Below are 18,834 nucleotides of genomic sequence, written 5' to 3'. Positions count from 1 at the left end.
AATGCTTTCCTTATAAAAGTTGCCATGGTCATGGTGTCTTGTTTTACAACAATAGAATACCAACTAAGACAGAAGAAATTGGTACCAGAAGTGGGGTATTGCTAGGACAGGCCTGACCATGTTGCTTATTAGCAGAATGTGGACTTTGGGATTTTGGACCAGGAAAATAGTTGAATGCTTTATGTGGCTAGATGGGCAATATTAGTAGAAATGTGATAGACAGTAGTGCTGATCACAATGGAGATTTTGACAGCCCACCCAACTCAAGAAGTTTCAAGAAGAAGAATATTAGTAAGTGTCCTAGAGACCACTTAATGATATTTTGGCCAAAAACATGGCTGCTTTTTGCCCTTGTCAGAAAAATCTTCCTGGTGGTAAATTAAAAAGTTTCAGATTAATGGCACTGGCAGGGGAGATTTCAAGACAGTCTTGCATTGACTGTTGCATGGTTATTAGTAGCTGCTCTTATACAGATCTATAATGAAAAGGAGCATGCTGAGCAAGGAAAACTACAAACTGTACAGTTTGAGGAGAATAGGAGCACCAGAAAGTATAATGGAGCTAAGTCCCATGCTCAAGGAGATGAAAAACTTAAAGAAAAGCATGGAATAAAGGGAGTGGTGATCTCAGGATAAAACTGGACACAGTTAAGCTTCCAACTTGTGAAAAGGAACTAAAGAAAAGCTGAAGCAGTGAAGAAAACCATAGAAAACAGGAATCTGCTGAAAATACATTTGAATAAAGGGGCCAAGTTCCAGCCCTGGCAGCTTCGGCTATGTGGTTCTAGCTTTAGAGTCAAGGACAGAAAGGGATGTTATGGAATCTCCCTCCACAGCCAAGGAAAGCTGCAGAGGCCAGGCTCATGTCAAAGGTATGCCTGCATGGAGACCCAGAGAGACCACTGTATAAAGCTATTAGAGTAAAATCTGGATTGCCCCAATTGGAGACCCTAAGATGTTGGAGACAGCAAAGCCATGGGGTGCCTGCAGAGGAAAGCTGCTATGAGGGAGTAGAACTAGCCCCAGAAAGAGAGAGAGAGAGAGAGAGAGAGAGAGAGAGAGAGAGAGAGAGAGAGAGAGAGAGAGAGAGAGAGAGCGCTGAAAGAAGTTGGAGATCTGAAGTGCCTTTTAACATCAGACTTGGAGATGCAGAGTTTGGAGTTTGCCATGCTTGTTCTTGGTCTTGCTTTGGTCCACTCCTCCCTTTGGAATAATAATGTTTATCCTGTGCCATTGAATGTTGGAAGTACATGATCTGTGTTTTCATTTTGATTTTATAGGTGATGACAGTTAAGAGATTGGCATGAGTCTCAGAAGAGACTTTGGACTTTTGAAGTTGAACTGAATGCATTTTGCACTATGATATGACTACAAGCCTATGGGGGCCAGGGATTAAAATGTGCTGATTTGAATAGGAATATCCCCTCCATAAACTCATACAGTTGAATGAGGCCATTAGGTCATTAGGGCCTAGTGCTGCTTGAGAGGGATTAGGGAGGTGTGGCCTTGTTGGAGGAAGTGTGTCACTGGGGATGGACTCTGAAGTTTCAGAAGCCCAAGCCAGACCCAGTGGCTCTGCTCTTCCTGCTACCTGCAGATTCTTCCCCTCCACCACGGCTGCCTACCTGCCACTATGCTTCCCCCCATGATGATAATTAGGGCTTAAACCTCTGAAACTGTAAGCAAGCCCAAATCAATTTTTTTTCTTTATAAGAAGTGCTATGGTCATGGTATTTATTTACAGCAATAAACACTGACATCTTCATACTGTAAATGTAACACGCAGTCCAATTTTAAGTCTCCAAAATCTTGAAATTTTTCAATATTTTAGAAATTTAAAACATTGAATATGGCCAAAACCAAATCCTGTAGTCCCATGTCCAGCATTTGGGCTCATGAAAGTGGCTGGGCTCCAAACGGTTCAGACAGCCCCATTGCTTCAGCTTCTCTTTCAAACTTAGTCCAGCTCCACTTCATGCCTATAGCTCTTCCTGGCACATGTCCCATGATCCTGGCATCTCCAACACTCCTAGGTCTCTACCACAGCTTAAGCTTCAACTTCAAGCTTCTCACAGTGCCCTCTGAGGCCTTGCTTCTCTCTGGGGACCTCAACCCTGCACACAGTGCCTGACCCCACCACTCCTTCCTTCTTGTGTCTTTCACACTTTCAAGACCAACAGCACACAGACAGAGCCACCATTTAGAGGTGCAGCCTTGCCACCGTGGGCCACAGACAGAGCCACCATTTAGAAGTGCAGCCTCGCCACCACGGACCACAGCTCTCTGAGCTTGTGTGTGCTGACCGTGAGGAGACATTTTCCTGAAGTCCCAGTGCAGATGTCCAGGTTTCTCTCTCACGGTGTTGATCCCTGTAGCTGCTCTGTTGTCTGCACTTCCTTGTTAAAGACTTGAAGCTTGTCCACACACTTTTCTAACAAATAGTTCATTATCTTCAAATTCAGCTTCAGTCAAGATCTCACAGTGATGACAAAATGAAGCCAGATTCTTACTGAAATATCATATTGTCTCTGGCTCATTTCCTGACACAATCCTTGTTCTTGGAGGCCTCAAGAGGCAGGCCTCCACTGTCCTCATTTCGTTCAGCATTGTTTTCCAAGCTTTCAAGAGAAAGCCCACTAAACTCCACTCACAGCATTCAATGGCTTTTCTAGCCCCAAATTCCAAACTCCTCCACATCCTTCCCACAAACAGTTCCAAAGACCCAAAAGCCACATACTCAGGTTTTCCACAACAATATCTCCCATCCTTGGTACCAATTTCTTAGCTTCTTTTCCCTTTGCCATGATAAAATACTTTTACAAGTGCAATTTAAGGGAGAATGGGTTTATTTTAGCTCAAAGTCCAAGGAACAGTCCACCACAGAAGGAAAGTCCAGGCAGCAGAGGAATGGGACATTCCATTTACATTGTACCACACTCACAGTCAGGAGATGGACATGCTAGTGTTCAGCTCACATTCTCCACTCTTAGACACTCCAGGATTCCATGTGTAGAAGATGGTGCCACCCACAGTGAGCAGGTCTTCCCATTTCAATTAATATAACTAAGACAGTTCCCTACAGTCATGCCCATCCGGTACTGACACTCCCTCCCCAAGTGATTCTATATTGGGTCAGGATGACAATTAAAACTAACCACCCACAGGGACAAATGTCAAGAAGAGTCGTTATACATTCTGCAGAAGCCCAGGTGGCTCAGCAAGGAAGGGAGTGCCACGTCTCTCAGGAGATATGTACCAAGGGAAGGAGCTGTCTGTGTGCAAGAACAGCCAGTGCCTGCCCAAGCCCAGGACTCCTGACACCACTGATCCCATTCAGGTAAACCTCAAAGGATACAACACACAGCAAGTCAGCAAAGAACTATCAGTCAGAGGCTGACCTCAGAGACTAAGGAAGCCAGGAGAAAAGGCAGTGGCAGGTGAGGCTCCAGCACTAGCTGGGCTCCCAACAATTCCACTACAAAGTATGACAGCCAGAAAAGGCTGCCCTGACCACCCCCATGCTTAAATACATTTGAGGACAGCATACAGAACAAAACAACGCTTTGTACAGAGAGGAGAGGGAAGGGAGGGAAGGAAGGAAAGAGGAAGCTCCTGGGCCAGCTAGCCTGGTGAGCACAGAAGCAAAGAGGTCATGTTTCAAAAAAAGAGGGAGGCAAGGACTGGAACCACAGGTTATCTTCTGATCTCCACATATGCATGTGTTCTCATTCTCACACATGAATGAACATGCATATCAATATGTGTGTGACTGTACACACGGGTGCATACAGAGTTTTAAAAAGTAATTGCATTAGCAATCATATATTCTCCAACACTAACAAGGTTACACTGGATATCAGAATCAAATCTGAAAACAAACCACCAAGTATATCAGTTAGGGTTATGATTGCTGTGCCATGACCAAAAGCAGCTTGGATAAGGCTTACAGTTCCACACCGCTGTCCCTCAATTAAGGAAGTCAGGGATGGAACCCAGACAGTGCAGGAACCTGAAGGCAGGAGCTGATACAGAGGCCATGGATGGATGCTGCTTACTGGCCTGCTTCCCAGGGCCTGCTCCTCATGGCTTGTTCCACTTGCTCTCTTATAGAACCCAGGACCACCAGCCCGGGATGGTACCACCCACAATGGGATAAGTCCTCCCACACCAATCAGTAACTAAGAAAATGCCCTACAGGGTTGCCTACAGCTCCATCTTAAGGAGGCATTTTCTCGATCAAGGTTCCCTCTTTCAGGACTACAGACTGTGTTAAGTTGATACAGAACTAGCCAGTACACCAAGTATTTGGAGGTCAATCAATTCATACTATACATGCCCCCCCCAAAAATCATAAAATTCCGAAAATAAACTTAATGAAAATGAAAGTCTGATATACTAGACAGTCTTAAAGTCAATAATCTTGGTTTAATTAATAATAATAATTTGTTTATACAACAAAATCTACAAACCACACCTAAACTGAAAGTGTGCATTAGGAAATAAAACTATGAGGGTATAGTGGCACTGATCCCACAGAAACCTGAAAAAAGGCCTAATGTTAATATTCTTGTGGAAACACCCACACCAGGCAGAAAAGCCAAATGCTTGGTCAATGAGAGTAAAGACGCCCGCCAGAGTGAAGCTGTCAGGGCCAGCATTAACAGTAACAGTGACAGATCATGCTATGCTTGCCACCGTGTGGTGAAAATGGCACTCAAGGCCCATAATTTCCATCCCCAAGACAGAATCCCACTCAATCACTGGGAAAATATCCGACAAGTCTACAATCTCTAATCTTCAGAATTGCCAAGCTCACCAAACAAAAATGAAACAAAACAAAACAAAACCAAGAAAGATCCAAGTCCAGAGGAGCCCAGGGAGACCTGAGTAAGAATAACAAAAAATAAGAGCACGTGGTCTCACACCAGAGAGAGCCCTGAGTACTAAGCAACACCTGAAGGACACTACACAGCACGCTACAAGACTACAAGGCTGACTAATTAGACCTCCTGTGATCTCAGAAAGCTGGACAGAACGTTGCAGGTCTCAAGCTAATATGCTGTCTTGGCCATCTATCCTTAGCCTTATTAAAGGCCATTCACTGTCCACCTGTGTCGGAACTACTATCCACCCTTGAGGCTAATTAGGTAAGTGTTTGGAATGTAGAGAACCCAGCCTCCACCAACCCTGACATGAGACTGTCATCAAATAGTACCTGAGACCGATAACAGAGATGCCCACTTTGCTTTAACCCACCTACATTATGTTCACGCCAATATATTTGAAAAGTACCTTGATTTATGACTTTATGTGATTCTGTTACTAAACTTCATACAACTGTTAACCATGTTGGGATAAGGCATTAGGTGTAACCTGATGAACTAGAACTGTGTTCCTAGTCCACAGTCACTTACAGTTCCAAAATAAATCGCCTCTGACTTCCTTTGAAGTGACAACTGTGTTTCTGCATCAACAATATCAATGTATTACTACTGACTGTGGCACTGCAGCTCAGTAAGTGAGACACCGAGACCAGGAGAGGTGGTGCTGGGCAAAGGAGAACCATGTGTGTATAGTTTTCTTGTAAATCTAAACCATTCTAAAACTTTATGTGCTTTTAAAACATGCGCTGGCACCAGGCCCTCTGCTTCACAGACACTGGCTCTTACTGGTCTGGAATGGACCATGCTATCAGCATTCTTTAAGGTTCCACTTCAACACTTTGTTTTCAAGACAAGAGTAAGACAAGCATAGTTGAGGGGAGGTGGGTCCTTGGGTAAGCTCAAAAAGAACCTCAGCTTGTACCATACAACAAAAAACTAACTCACACTGCACAAGACAATAGAATATAGCCTCCTCATATCGCACATGACAATAGACTATAACCTCCTCATATCGCACATGACAATAGACTATAACCTCCTCATATCGCACATGACAAGAGAATATAGCTTCCTCATATCGCACATGACAATAGACTATAACCTCCTCATATCGCACATGACAATAGAATATAACCTCCTCATATCACACATGACAAGAGAATATAGCCTCCTCATATCACACATGACAAGAGAATATAGCCTCCTCATATCACACATGACAATAAAATATAACCTCCTCATATCACACATGACAATAGACTATAGCCTCCTCATATCGCACAAGACAATAGACTATAACCTCCTCATATCGCACATGACAATAGACTATAACCTCCTCATATCGCACAACACAATAGAATATAGCCTCCTCATATCGCACAAGACAATAGACTATAACCTCCTCATATCGCACATGACAATAGAATATAGCCTCCTCATATCACACATGACAATAAAATATAACCTCCTCATATCACACATGACAAGAGAATATAGCCTCCTCATATCACACATGACAATAGAATATAGCCTCCTCATATCACACATGACAATAGAATATAGCCTCCTCATATCACACATGACAAGAGAATATAGCCTCCTCATATCGCACATGACAATAGACTATAACCTCCTCATATCACACAAGACAATAGAATATAGCCTCCTCATATCACACATGACAAGAGAATATAGCCTCCTCATATCACACATGACAAGAGAATATAGCCTCTCCTAGGGAAAAAGATGAAAAGAGAGAAATCTTCATGACTTTGTGGAGTTCTTCATGCAACACCCAAATCATAATCATTTTAAGTGTTTTTTTTCCTCTTCCGGGGAAGGAGTTGGGGGGCAGAGTAAAACTCAAAGGATTGCTTTTGGGGATCTATTCTTGCCTCCCTCCTTGTGGAGAAAGCGGCCTCTCCTGCTGTTTTTATCATTGGAGCAGCAACTCCAGGCTAGCTGGTTCTTAATGCTCTCCTGTCCATCTCCCACACTTCCTTAGGATGCTGTTATTACAAATGCACTCGACCATGCAAAGCTCTTCCATGGGTTCTATAGCCTGGAGAGCAAGTGCTCTTACCTGCTGAGCCATCGCCCTGCCCCCTCCCCTTTCAATGTGGATAAACTGGGATTCATCACGATTTTAGGGCTAGAGAGAGGGCTCCACAGTTAAGAACACTATTGCTCTTCCAAAAGAGTAGCATCCAATTCCCAGCACGGGGCAGCTCACAATCATCTGCAACTGGGTTCCAGGAGATCCTGCACCCTCTTCTGACCTCTGCAGACAAGGTGTACAGACAGATGTACAAGTAAAATACCCTTTTCAAAAATCTCTACATGAAAAAAAGCCTTTTAAAAAGTTTACTCTGCAAAGAAAAAAAAACTGTTAAGAGTTAAAATACTGGAAGGGAAAAAAAGTTTTCAAAACAGAAAACAAAGGACTTGGACCCATATAAACAAAGAACATTAAAAATTTTAAGGGTAGGCAATCTAGCAACAACATAAGTTATGAAAAAAAGAGACAAAATACAACCGTAGGGAGAACTGAACGGCCAAACAAGAAGTCATGAAAAGACGCTGGGCAGCATCAGGGAAGAGATGAAAACAAGCTATTGCTACACACCTGTCAGAACAAAATGGCAACAAAGTGTGTGAGGACTGAGAATCCGGAGGACTCTGTGTCTCTCAACCCCATCAACAGCCAAGGCAGCATCATCCTTAATGAGTTTTATGGAATATTTTATCCTGGATCTCTCTGAAAGACCAGTGATTCACAAGACATGATCACAAATGGGAGTGGGAGAACGGGAGGATGCCAAATTTCAAAGTGGCATTTCAATCACGTGTAGGCTGTGACGCTTCTATCAAAAGGGATCTTAATGTAAAATTCAAATTTAGAAATTCATACTGAATAACTTCAAAATCCAGTTATAACCGCAAGGTTCTTTCTGGAAGGTAAAAATTCTGGACCCAGTGCAATAAAGGAAAAATGACAGTATGGTGTGTTAACTCATACCTTAGCTATCTGATTTCGCCTAAGACTGGGTCACTTCCATCAGAAAAGTAAACTGTCCTCTCCACTCACACTCTCCCCAGATGCTGGAACGACCCTCACTCACTCTTACCAGTCGCTGGAATAGGGGCTTAAATTCCCCATCTTACTTACTTTCCCCCAAAAGACTTCCTTTCCCTCTAAGCTCCTCCTATCCACCCACCCCCAGCGCTTTATCTCTTACACTGTGTTCACCAACGCACTAGTCACATTCCCTCCATTAGATAGGAGCATTTCTTATGGCATAATAGGAGCGAGGGAGACTCAAAGATTTCTTACAGGAATAAACTGCACAGTGAAACACTACAAAGTATAAAGCAAGAACTGTGCTAAGTCAACGGTTTAGTGGTGACAGAGTAATTCATCCTCTACCCCGACAAGTTGTTGCAAATTACGAAAGATCAAAAGGCTCCCTGAGTTTTTAAAATGCAATTCTGTTTAAAGTCTTCCTTGAAAACCGGAGCAATTTGTCTCTAACGTGTAAGGAACTTGTAACCCAGTCACGTCAATTACTAAAGCCTTTTCTCATTACGCGTCCCCATTCAACTCCAAAATGAGCTTCAAGAAACCAGATCCTTGACATTTTTTCCCCCAACTACCGCGGCAACAATACGGATAAAGTAAGCAGAACTGACTTGGGGTCTGGCTTCTTAGAAGCACTATTCGCTACTTGAACTCTGCAGGAATAAGCTAGCACCATCCAACCTGGACATCACCAGAGGCAAAGGTGACAGCAGAATGGGAAGCACGCAGAAGCAGAGCTGCAAGCCACGCTGTTCTCTGGACCCGGGAGCAAAAACCAAACCCTGGTGCTAGAGCAGCTCCCGCCCTGCCCCTCAGGGCAGGGACAGTCCGCGAGCCGCACCCCTTTCCTTCCAGGGGGCCCGGGGGAACAGCACCCGGCCGGCGGGGGTCATGGCGCTCAGCCTCCACAGTCCTCGGCCCGGCTGCACGTACCTTCGCTCCGGCCTAGGATCCGGCAGCACAGGTTCTGCAGCAGAACATTGGGCGACTTCTGATCCGGTGTCGCCATTACCGCTCCCGGACTGCGCACTGCAGCCTCCCCGTACCCCAGGATCTCGCGCCCTGACTACGGCGCCGCCATATTCGCGGAAGCGGCAAAAGCGCGCGCCTCCCATAATGCACCGCTTCCCGCGCGAGGCGCGCATGCGTCTCCTCTGCGACTGCGCTCGCAGCTTCTCCGCGCCGGAAGGGTCACCGCAACGCCGGAGCGGTTGCTGGGCGACGCTCGCGGTAACTAGTTCCCGGGACTGCAGTGCGCTTCCGCAGCTTGCGGTCTGGGCGCCTCTTGTGAACAGCACTGGTTGGAGTTACATCTGGATGCCGAGTCCGAGCGCGCTTGAGCCCCAGGACAGTGACAAGAGCTAAGCTGCTACGCAAGGCTCTCACAAGTGAGTTATCTGGGGTCTGGAACCTCAGCACCTTGACGTCACCAGCAGGTAGTCCTGGAAATGGGGAGTTCTGAGATGGAGATGCTTGATGGAGATGCTCGCGGAGCTGTGCTGCAATGGAAAAATCGGACGCAGACAGGAGAAGATCCATGGTGTCTGGAACGCAGAAAGAAGAGAGTCCTCTTCGCTTGGGAACCTAGCTCCGCCGCCCCTGCCGGGGTGCTCAGTGGTCGGCAAATGAAAGCTCCTTTCTTGGCCACTGACTCAGGACTATGATGGCAGCGGAACTCACCGGGAGTTTAATGGAGAGCATGCCCTTATCCTTCTTTTGTTCGCAGACCGCTTAGCCACCCTTCCCTGTCCGCTCTATGATATACAGAATGCTAACGCACTCCTTGGACAAATGGTACCTAGTGGGGGCTCAGCCTGTTGAAGCCAACGATGGAAAACTGCAAGAGGGGACTTCCGGCTTCAGCCTGGAATCTGACTATGACTCTTAACAAGCTGAGATTCAACGCCTCTGCTCTCAGCCCATTCTTCCTCGCTGCAACCTACTTTGTATCACCCACACAGGTGATGCCCCAATCAGAAGGTCTAGAATAAGGCCATATGACTAACGTCAGGCTTTCCTGGTGTTTCCTCCACCCCGGGAGCAAGAGCAAACCTTCAGGTGTTCCACTTTTGTTTCCATCAGCCACATAACCAGATCTCCATCCGACGTCTCTGTAGACTCTGTTTTGTTGACTGGGTCCTAGCACACCTCCTTTGGTAATAGGAGTGATCCCAGCAAGAAGTCTTAGCATGGCTTTCTGAACTGAACACCCCCACATCTAACTGCAGATGTATTGACAATCTTTTGATTGAGTCAGGAAAAGCTAGAGTGGTTTGCTAGTCAGTGTGGCTATTTGAGGTGAAATGTCAGCTGGTAGATGAAAACACTTAGAAAGTTAAATAGCTGCTCCAGACAGGCGTTTGGATAGGAACATGGTCTTGACGGCAGTTGGCGGCTGTTGTCACCAAGCCTGATGACTTGAGTTCCTCAGGAACCGTACTGTAGGAGAAAAGCAGCTACCTCAGTTGGTCCCCTGACCTCCACATGTTTGCTCACACACACAAAATGAACTTTAAATTTTTTTTAAAGTAATAACCACATGACCTAGCAGGAAAATAGAAATGTTCATGGGCCTAGTCATGGCTTCAAAGAGCATGAAGCAAGAGAGGCTTTCTAGACACAGTGGATTAAAACATCACCAGACCCTCCACGCACAGTCCAAGTCAGGCAAGTCAGGACACTAAGTCAACTAAGACAGTGACAAAAACACTAAAAGACTTGGTGGCACATGCCTTTAATCCCAGCACTTGGAAGAGGTGGGTGATCTCCAAGGTCAAGGAAAGTCTGATCTACATGTTGAGTTCCTAGACAGCCAGAGCTACAACACAGAGAAACCCTGACTCAAAAGTAAACACATGCATGCACACATAATGGGTTGGGGAGATGGGTTAGGGCTTAAGAGCACTAATCACTCTTCCAGAGGACCAGGGTTCAGGTCCCTGTACCCACATGGTGGCTCACAACCATCTTGTAATTCTAGTTTTATCTGTTGCCCTCTTCCTCAGGCCTACACCAGGCATGCAGGCAGGCAAAACACATACATAAAATAAATGATTGGATCTTTATATATGTGAATATATAAAGCACTAGCAGCCCTCTTGGCTGGCTGCTCCAGCCCATCTCAAGACACAGTCAGTTGAGGACCATACTGTTTCCCAGTGGTCAGACTTGACCCACAGTAAGCAGACTGAATAAGGGACACGTGGTTCAAAGCCGTCCTGGAGAAGAAAGGCCTGCTGGGAGACTATGATGCTCCAGTCCATAGTCAGAAGGACTTGCCCAGAACACACAGTCCTGTCGGGGTCCTCTTGTTGGTTCCAATGGCTGGGTTCAGCGTCAACATGGGAGCTTCTCTGGATGTTGCAAACCTTTGAATCAGCGTTCCACTGCTCTGATAAAACACATGAGAGAAACAATTTTAAAAGAGGAAAGATAGGTTTTGGCTCATGGTTTCATCCCAAGTTGCTTAGCTCTGTTGTTTTGAAGTCTGGAAAGCAGTACATTATAGCAGAAGAGGGCTGTTCACTTCATGATGTCCAAAAGGCAAAGCAGGAGAGAAGAAGGGGAGGGGCACACCAGCAGTGACTGACTTCCTCTGCTAGGCTCCTTCCCCCCAATAGCCCATTAAGCTATTGAACTCCACTGATGGGTATCATATTTCCTTCATCTCTATGATAAAATTTCCTGACTATAGCAACTTATGGGAGAAAGGGGTTATTATTTATTTATTTATTTATTTATTTATTTATTTATTTAGAGTCCATTCAATGGTACAGTCCATCGTGACCATAGGTCCTTGTGGCAGGAACTTGAAGCAGCTGGTCACATTACGTCAACAGAAAGCAAAGGTGTGAATGTCCGTGCTCAGATAGCTTCCTCCTTGATCGCAGTGTAGGACCCAAGCAGAAAGAATGGTACCACCCACTTTGGGGGTGACTCTTCCCACTTCACCCAACCCAATAAAATACATAATCTATCACAGGCATGCCCAGGGGCTTGTCTCCCAGGTGACTGTCGATCCTGTCAGGTTGACAATGAATATTAACTTCACATCCATTTACCGAGTCCTAGCCTTTGCAACCGCTTTTAACCACCGATTTCATCGGACGCCAAGCCTTCAACAAGTGCGCTCTGGGAGGACATGTAAGATGCAATCCATGGCGAAGGTCTTTGAATAACATAGATCCCATCTCCCAGAAGAGTCATGCTTCATTCATCCCCTTAATAAAAAGAGCAAAAAGGGCTGACCTAAGCAAGATGGCTTCTACAGAGACCATCTATGCTGCAGATTCAGTCCAGTTAGCCCCACATGGCAGAGACTACCTTAAAATAGTCTCATACGCTTTCATACAAGAATGTCTGAGATGAGCACCCCATAAAGTGCTGACTGGGACGTCAGCCGGACAACAGACTTAAGGGAGACATAAGGCTCATTTGACCATGTTCTAACCCACTCACGGAGCTGTCAGTGCAGAATGAAGTCACTCCAGGCTCTGCCTGAGTCAAGACATAAGTGCACAGAAGCTGTGCAGACACAGGAAAGACCCGAGAAGCCAGGTATAAAATCAGATGAGAGTCTAAAATGAATGCAAAGAGCAGTCACCCAACACAAGGCACCAGTTATACAGTCTGAGTCCATGAAAAATGGTGTAAACTTACAGACACATGGAGTAATAATAGCCGGGGCAGCGTGGGTGTGGGGCTCAGCCGTAAAAACCTGAAAAGTTAAGGCACAACCGTAACCAGGCAGATGCCCACTGTGAAATTAGGTTTCACAGACTCCACGTGTATATATACACACATAATTGTATTACTCAGAACATTCTAACGTTCATGTCTAAGATATTTTATATTCCCATGTCATCAAATAAGGTAAGGCCTGACGGTTAATGATCCACAACATTTCACTGAATAGGTAAACTGTGATGTATAGGGCTGGTTGCTTTGCATTCTCAGGCACTTCCTGGGCTTCAGCATTATACACACACATAGACACACACAGAGACACACACACACACACACACACACACACACCATAGTCACAGACACATACACATAGACACACACAGAGACACACATACACACACACACCATAGTCACAGACACACACACACACCATAGTCACACACAGACACACACACCATAGTCACATAGACACACATACACACACCATAGTCACACACACACAGACACACATATACACACACACCCTAGTCACACACAGACACACACACAAACACATATACACACACCATAGTCATATACATACACACCATAGTCACATAGACACACATACACACACACCATAGTCACACAGACACACACACACAGACCCACATATACACACACACCCTAGTCACACACAGACACACACATACACATATACATACACCATAGTCATATACATACACACCATAGTCACACAGACACACATATATAAACATATACACACACCATAGTCATACACATACACACACACCCTAGTCACACACAGACACACACACACATATACACACACCATAGTCATATACATATGCACACACACCATAGTCACACACCATAGTCACACAGACACACACATACACATGCACGCACATCCACATCCACCTGTGGAGTCTCGAGGCTGTAGCTTCTCTCTCTTTCAGGTTTCTAGGTCTGAATCACAATTGTTTCTCTGAAGATGAATCCACCAGCCAGTGCAGAAGCCAGGACAAGAGGGAGCAGCCATGCCTTATGTGAGCCTTTGGTCACTGAGTCCCGTTCTCCTGTCAGCAGCACTGGGAAATGGAGAGACAGTATTCAGGGAGGCACACTTATTCCTGCTCCACCATCACCCTTCTATGTGGCTATCACAGAGCCAGGTAAGTACCCTGAAACATAGCTAACAGAGCTGTAGTGTGACTGCCACCAGCACTGTGACAGTTAATCCAAGACCTACTAAACAGCTGTGGAAACTGCGTCCTAACAGCCAGAACCTCCACTTTTGAATGCATCGCCCCCTGAGGAAGACCTGCAGGTGAGACTGTTTCTCTCAGCAAACACGGAAACACAGGCCTCATCCTGTTGGACTTGCCTATGGGGAGCGAGGGCTTTGTAGAAGCTCCTGTCCTGGCAGAGCTCAGCTTCCTCGATTGGCCAGATTAGCATGACCACCACAGCAAGCACAGCACACCCAAGGGGGACCGTGCCACAAAATAAAACACCAACAAGAGTTTAATTCTAAAGCCCGCATGGAAGACGCGATTGGCTATGAGATACAGCGCTTCTCATTGTAACACATTAATAATAAATTAGAAGCTGAAAGGGAAAAAAAAAAAAAAAAAAAAAAAACCTCACCAGCTGACCTCACCGTGACCCAGAGCTATGGGTGCTGCTCAGAGTTCTATAAAAAGTAACATGCGATCTTCCCAAAGCCCTCTGTTTGCTGCAAGGAAATTTCAGTTCCTTGCAACTCTTTTCCTAGCTCCCACGTGTAGCCTTGCCATGATCAGAACTATTTTGGAAAGATGTCCTTTAACACAGTTCATGCAGGGAAACCCCACACTCCAGCTACAACAGGGTGAGGCAGAGAAGACCTGCTTGTGGTCCAGAATCTTCTTTTGTCCCATCTCCAGGGTACACCAGAAGAGAGGGAGACTTACCATCTTCTTTTAGAACCTGAGCTGTTGCAGCTGGGCACACCCACCCTGAGCAGGTTCAGTGGCTGCACCACTCTGTCCTGCTTCACACAGGTGGCTGAGGCTGGAGGCAGAGGCTCAGCGACTGATCCACCCATCAGCTGTCCTGTGCTGCCCTCTGCCGGCCGGTGGGGGACAATCCACCCATCAGCTGTCCTGTGCTGCCCTCTGCCGGCCGGTGGGAGATGAACAGCCACCTAAGACAAGAGACCCGGAATAGGAGCCAGCTGACTGCTTTTACAAACAAACTGGTAAGAACCGGTTTTCGAAGGAGTTCTCTAACACGTGAGTCTTGGTCTCACAGAGAAAGGGTAAGGCTGGGAAAGCGACTTCTTTTCAGAAAGTCTGTGAGGCCCTTCCACTCTGTCGCCGAAAGGGAGATCAGGAAGCAGCAGTGTTCTGAGAAGCCCTTTAACTATTGATTTCCAATCTCCCCACCAGTGGTAAAACTCCCAGAAGGCCGCAGCTTCGAGATTCAGGTTTTCCACCTTTAAAACAGAGGAGATTGTGAAATTGTGGAATTCTAAGAGGGTGAGAATTTCTGAAAAGTGCCAGTGAGGTGTGCAAGCCCCCTTCCCTTTGTGAGTGTAGCTGCCGGCGCTCATCAAAGAAGCCTCTCTTTACAGCTAAGGGAGACCATCCCAGAAGACTGCGCGATACAATGAAAGATCAGCAGATCCTAACAAATACATCTACACCACAGCTCCTGCATCTACGGCTGAGGAAACTTGGAGGAAGTAGTCGTGGGAGGATGTAAAAGCCCAGCACCCCTGTCAGACTCACAGCTGCCAGTAACTGCAGACCCAACACCCTCTCTGGCCTCTGAAGGCACTTGCATTCAATATGCTCATACCCCACACGGACATGTAATTTAAAATAAAGCAGATTTTTAAAAGAAAGAAACATATCAACACAGGGGTGGGTGTTATACCATTTCATGTATTAAAAACAGACCAAAGATAACTTAAAATGCAGCCAAGAACCTGCACCGGTGACCTGCACCTGGTGGGGCCAGCCAGCCCTGACTGGGTGACAACTCACAGACTCTGCCAATGGCCCTAGTCTTGTGCACATGTCCTGGAGCCTTCAAAAGTCACAAATGACCGTCACATCACATTGTCTTGGGATTTCTACTGCAGTGACGCCATAACCAGAGCAACTTGAAGAGGAAAGGGTTTATTTGGCTTACACTTCCACATCACAGTCGATCATTGAAGGAAGTCAGGACAGGAGCTCAAACAGGGTGGGAATCTGGGGTTGATGCAGAGGCCATAGATGGGTGCTATTTACTGGCTTGCTCCCCATGACTTGCTCAACGTGCTATCTTATAGAACCCAGAACAACCAGCCCAGAGATGGCACCACCCACAGTGAGCCAGGCCCTCCCTCACCAATCACTAATTAATAAAATACACTGCAGGCTTGCCCACAGTCCAAGCTATGGAGGAGGCATCTTCCCAACCGAGCTCCCTCCTCCAATGACTCCAGCTTGTGTGTAGCCGATATAACATTAGCCAGCACAGCTGTTATCCCGTGCACCTAGACCTCGGGTCTCCCACGAGCATATCATGCGTGAGGCCCACATTCACACTGAATTTTAACTTTTGCGATTGTCAGAGGTGCTGGGGCTTGCACCTAGGGCCTCATGTACGGCAGGCAAGTGCTTTTAACTTTTGCAGACACAGCCTCACTAACTTGTCTAGTCTGGCCTTGAACTCTCTCTGTAGTCCAGGCAGATTTGCAGTCTGCCTAACTCAGTCTCCAGAGTAACCTCAACTCTGCTGAAATATGACGTACAACCGCCAGGGCCTGGAACCTAAATTTGTCATTTTAGTTAAGGTTCCCCCAAAAGGAGTGCTGGATAGTTTCATGTCAAGTTGACACAGCTAGAGTCATCTGAAAGAAGAACACCTCCACTGAGAAAATGCTTCTGTAAGATCCAGCTGTAGGAACTTTTCTTAATTAGTGATTGATGGGGGGAGAGGGGCTCAGTCCACAATGGGTGGTGCCATCCCTGGGCTGGTAGTCCTGCGTTCTATAAGAAAACAGGCTGAGCAAGCCAGGAGGAGCAAGCCAGTAATCGGCACCCTCCATGGCTTCTGCATCAGCTCCTGCTTTCAGGTTCCTGCCCTGCTTGGTTCCTGTCCTGACTTCCTTCAGTGATGGACTAAAATGTGGAAGTGTAAGCCAGATAAACCTTTCTTCCCCAACTTGCTTTTGGCCACAGCGTTTCGTCGCAGCAACAGAAACCCTAACCAGGGCAGAAACAGATACCAGGATCATGGGATTTTGCTGCGTCAGATGAGACCATGTTGTTTGGGGGAGGACTGTGGAAGGACTGTGTAACTTTGGGTAAGAAAAAACATTGAGTGTTCAAAGCTTGGTGAGCCGGTCTGTGGGAGTGTCAGAAGAAATCCAGACAATGAGAGCCTGGCTTGTGAAGTTCCAGAAGAAAGTTAGAGAGCTAAAGAGTTTCAGGCTACTGTGTATTTGCTACGTAATTCTGGTCAGCTCAGGCCGAATCAGCCATGATTAACAAGAGACCAGCACCACTGAGGTGAAATCTTCTGGGAAGTGTTTCCTCAGTCAGCACACAGTTGTGCCCCAGAGGCAGTCAAGGTTGTACTTTGCACTAGCAGCCAGAATTAATAGTGTAAAAGTCACTCGGGTGGCACTGATTTTGAAGGTGTGAAGGGGGCACGGAGAGCAGCCGAGGCTGGGCACTGTGTGGCAGGGCTGGGTCCCTGAAGAGAGGCCAGAGGGTGCTATTCTCTCACAGCCCAGTTGCGGCAAGAGCCCACGGCGTTTGGGAGATGACAGGGTTGTGGAATGGCCACCAAGGGCAGCAGAGGTGGCATGGAGCCTGACTGAGCCTGGAAGACCAGCTGTGTGTCTGCAGAAGGAAGGGCTGGAGAAGTGACCGAAGTCCCCAGGAGGAGCCCATACGATCCTGAGGGAGTCCCAGACACGGGACATCGAGGTTTTACACTGTTGGGGTTTTGTTTCGCTCAATGGTGAGCGACAGGGCCCTGGCGCTTCCCTCTTGAGGTAAAGCTTTTAACTTATTCTTTATCTTACAAGAAGCCCCTATGTGAGAGACTTTGAGCGTCTCATGAGATTCGGGAATTTTACATAGAACAGTTAATCAAATAACATACCACAGAACAAACCTTTTTGGTAGAATTATCTGACCATGTGTTTAAAGGAACCATTTTTTTTTTTTACTTTTTTTTAATTTATTAACTTGAGTATTTCTTATTTACATTTCGATTGTTATTCCCTTTCCCGGTTTCCGGGCCAACATCCCCCTAACCCTTCCTCCTCCCCTTCTATATGGGTGTTCCCCTCCCCAATCTCCCCACATTACCAACCTCCCCCCAAGAATTACGTTCACTGGGGGCTCAGTCTTAGCAGGACCCAGGGCTTCCCCTTCCACTGGTGCTCTTACTAGGATATTCATTGCTACCTATGAGGTCAGAGTCCAGGGTCAGTCCATGTATAGTCTTTAGGTAGTGGCTTAGTCCCTGGAAGCTCTGGTTGCTTGACATTGTTGTTCATAAGGGGTCTCGAGCCCCTTCAAGCTCTTCCAGTCCTTTCTCTGATTCCTTCAACGGGGGTCCCATTCTCAGTTCAGTGGTTTGCTGCTGGCATTCGCCTCTGTATTTGCTGTATTCTGGCTGTGTCTCTCAGGAACGATCTACATCCGGTTCCTGTCAGCCTGCACTTCTTTGCTTCATCCATCTTGTCTAATTGGGTGGCTGTATATGTATGGGCCACATGTGGGGCAGGCTCTGAATGGGTGTTCCTTCTGTGTCTGTTTTAATCTTTGCCTCTCTATTCCCTGCCAAGGGTATTCTTGTTCCCCTTTTAAAGAAGGAGTGAAGCATTCACATTTTGATCATCCTTCTTGAGTTTCATTTGTTCTGTGCACCTAGGGTAATTCAAGCATTTGGGCTAATAGCCACTTATCAATGAGTGCATACCATGTGTGTTTTTCTGTGATTGGGTTACCTCACTCAGGATGATATTTTCCAGAAAGGAACCATTTTTTAAAAACGTTTCAACAAGTTGGATACTATAATCTAGTCTTCCAGAGCCTGAGATAGGAAAGTCAACCTGGGTCACACAGAGAAACCCTATTTCAGAACAACAACAGTGCTCCAGTGGCTGGCCTCTGTCCAGGGACCCCAGCCCCAA

At 46.3% G+C, this 18,834-nt stretch overlaps 1 protein-coding gene and 1 long non-coding RNA gene across 5 annotated transcripts in view; one reads left to right on the top strand and one right to left on the bottom strand.

Annotated features, from left to right (window-relative positions):
- Positions 1-9,076, bottom strand: part of Tubgcp3 (tubulin gamma complex component 3) — a 60,677-nt gene extending 51,601 nt beyond the window's left edge. For 2 of the 3 annotated variants that reach the window (XM_063275461.1, XM_006253441.5), the window contains exon 1: positions 8,895-9,076. In XM_063275461.1, the coding sequence (XP_063131531.1) occupies positions 8,895-8,970 (76 nt within the window). In that variant the 5' untranslated portion in view covers positions 8,971-9,076. The remainder of the gene's footprint in view (positions 1-8,894) is intronic. The other variant, NM_001107323.2, reaches the window with a different exon arrangement.
- A 49-nt stretch (positions 9,077-9,125) lies between these two features.
- On the top strand, positions 9,126-15,541 carry LOC134482533 (uncharacterized). 2 transcript variants are annotated; one of them, XR_010058762.1, is made up of 4 exons: positions 9,126-9,922; positions 13,607-13,822; positions 14,576-14,889; positions 15,265-15,541. It is a non-coding gene; the product is annotated as an uncharacterized LOC134482533 (long non-coding RNA). The 2 variants fall into 2 exon arrangements; XR_010058761.1 differs by having other exon boundaries at positions 9,136-9,922; positions 13,607-14,889.
- Positions 15,542-18,834: the final 3,293 nt, after the last annotated feature.

Source organism: Rattus norvegicus, chromosome 16, assembly GCF_036323735.1.
Source record: "Rattus norvegicus strain BN/NHsdMcwi chromosome 16, GRCr8, whole genome shotgun sequence".
Classification (NCBI taxonomy): domain Eukaryota; kingdom Metazoa; phylum Chordata; class Mammalia; order Rodentia; family Muridae; genus Rattus; species Rattus norvegicus.
This window is presented reverse-complemented; position numbering and strand designations above follow the sequence as displayed.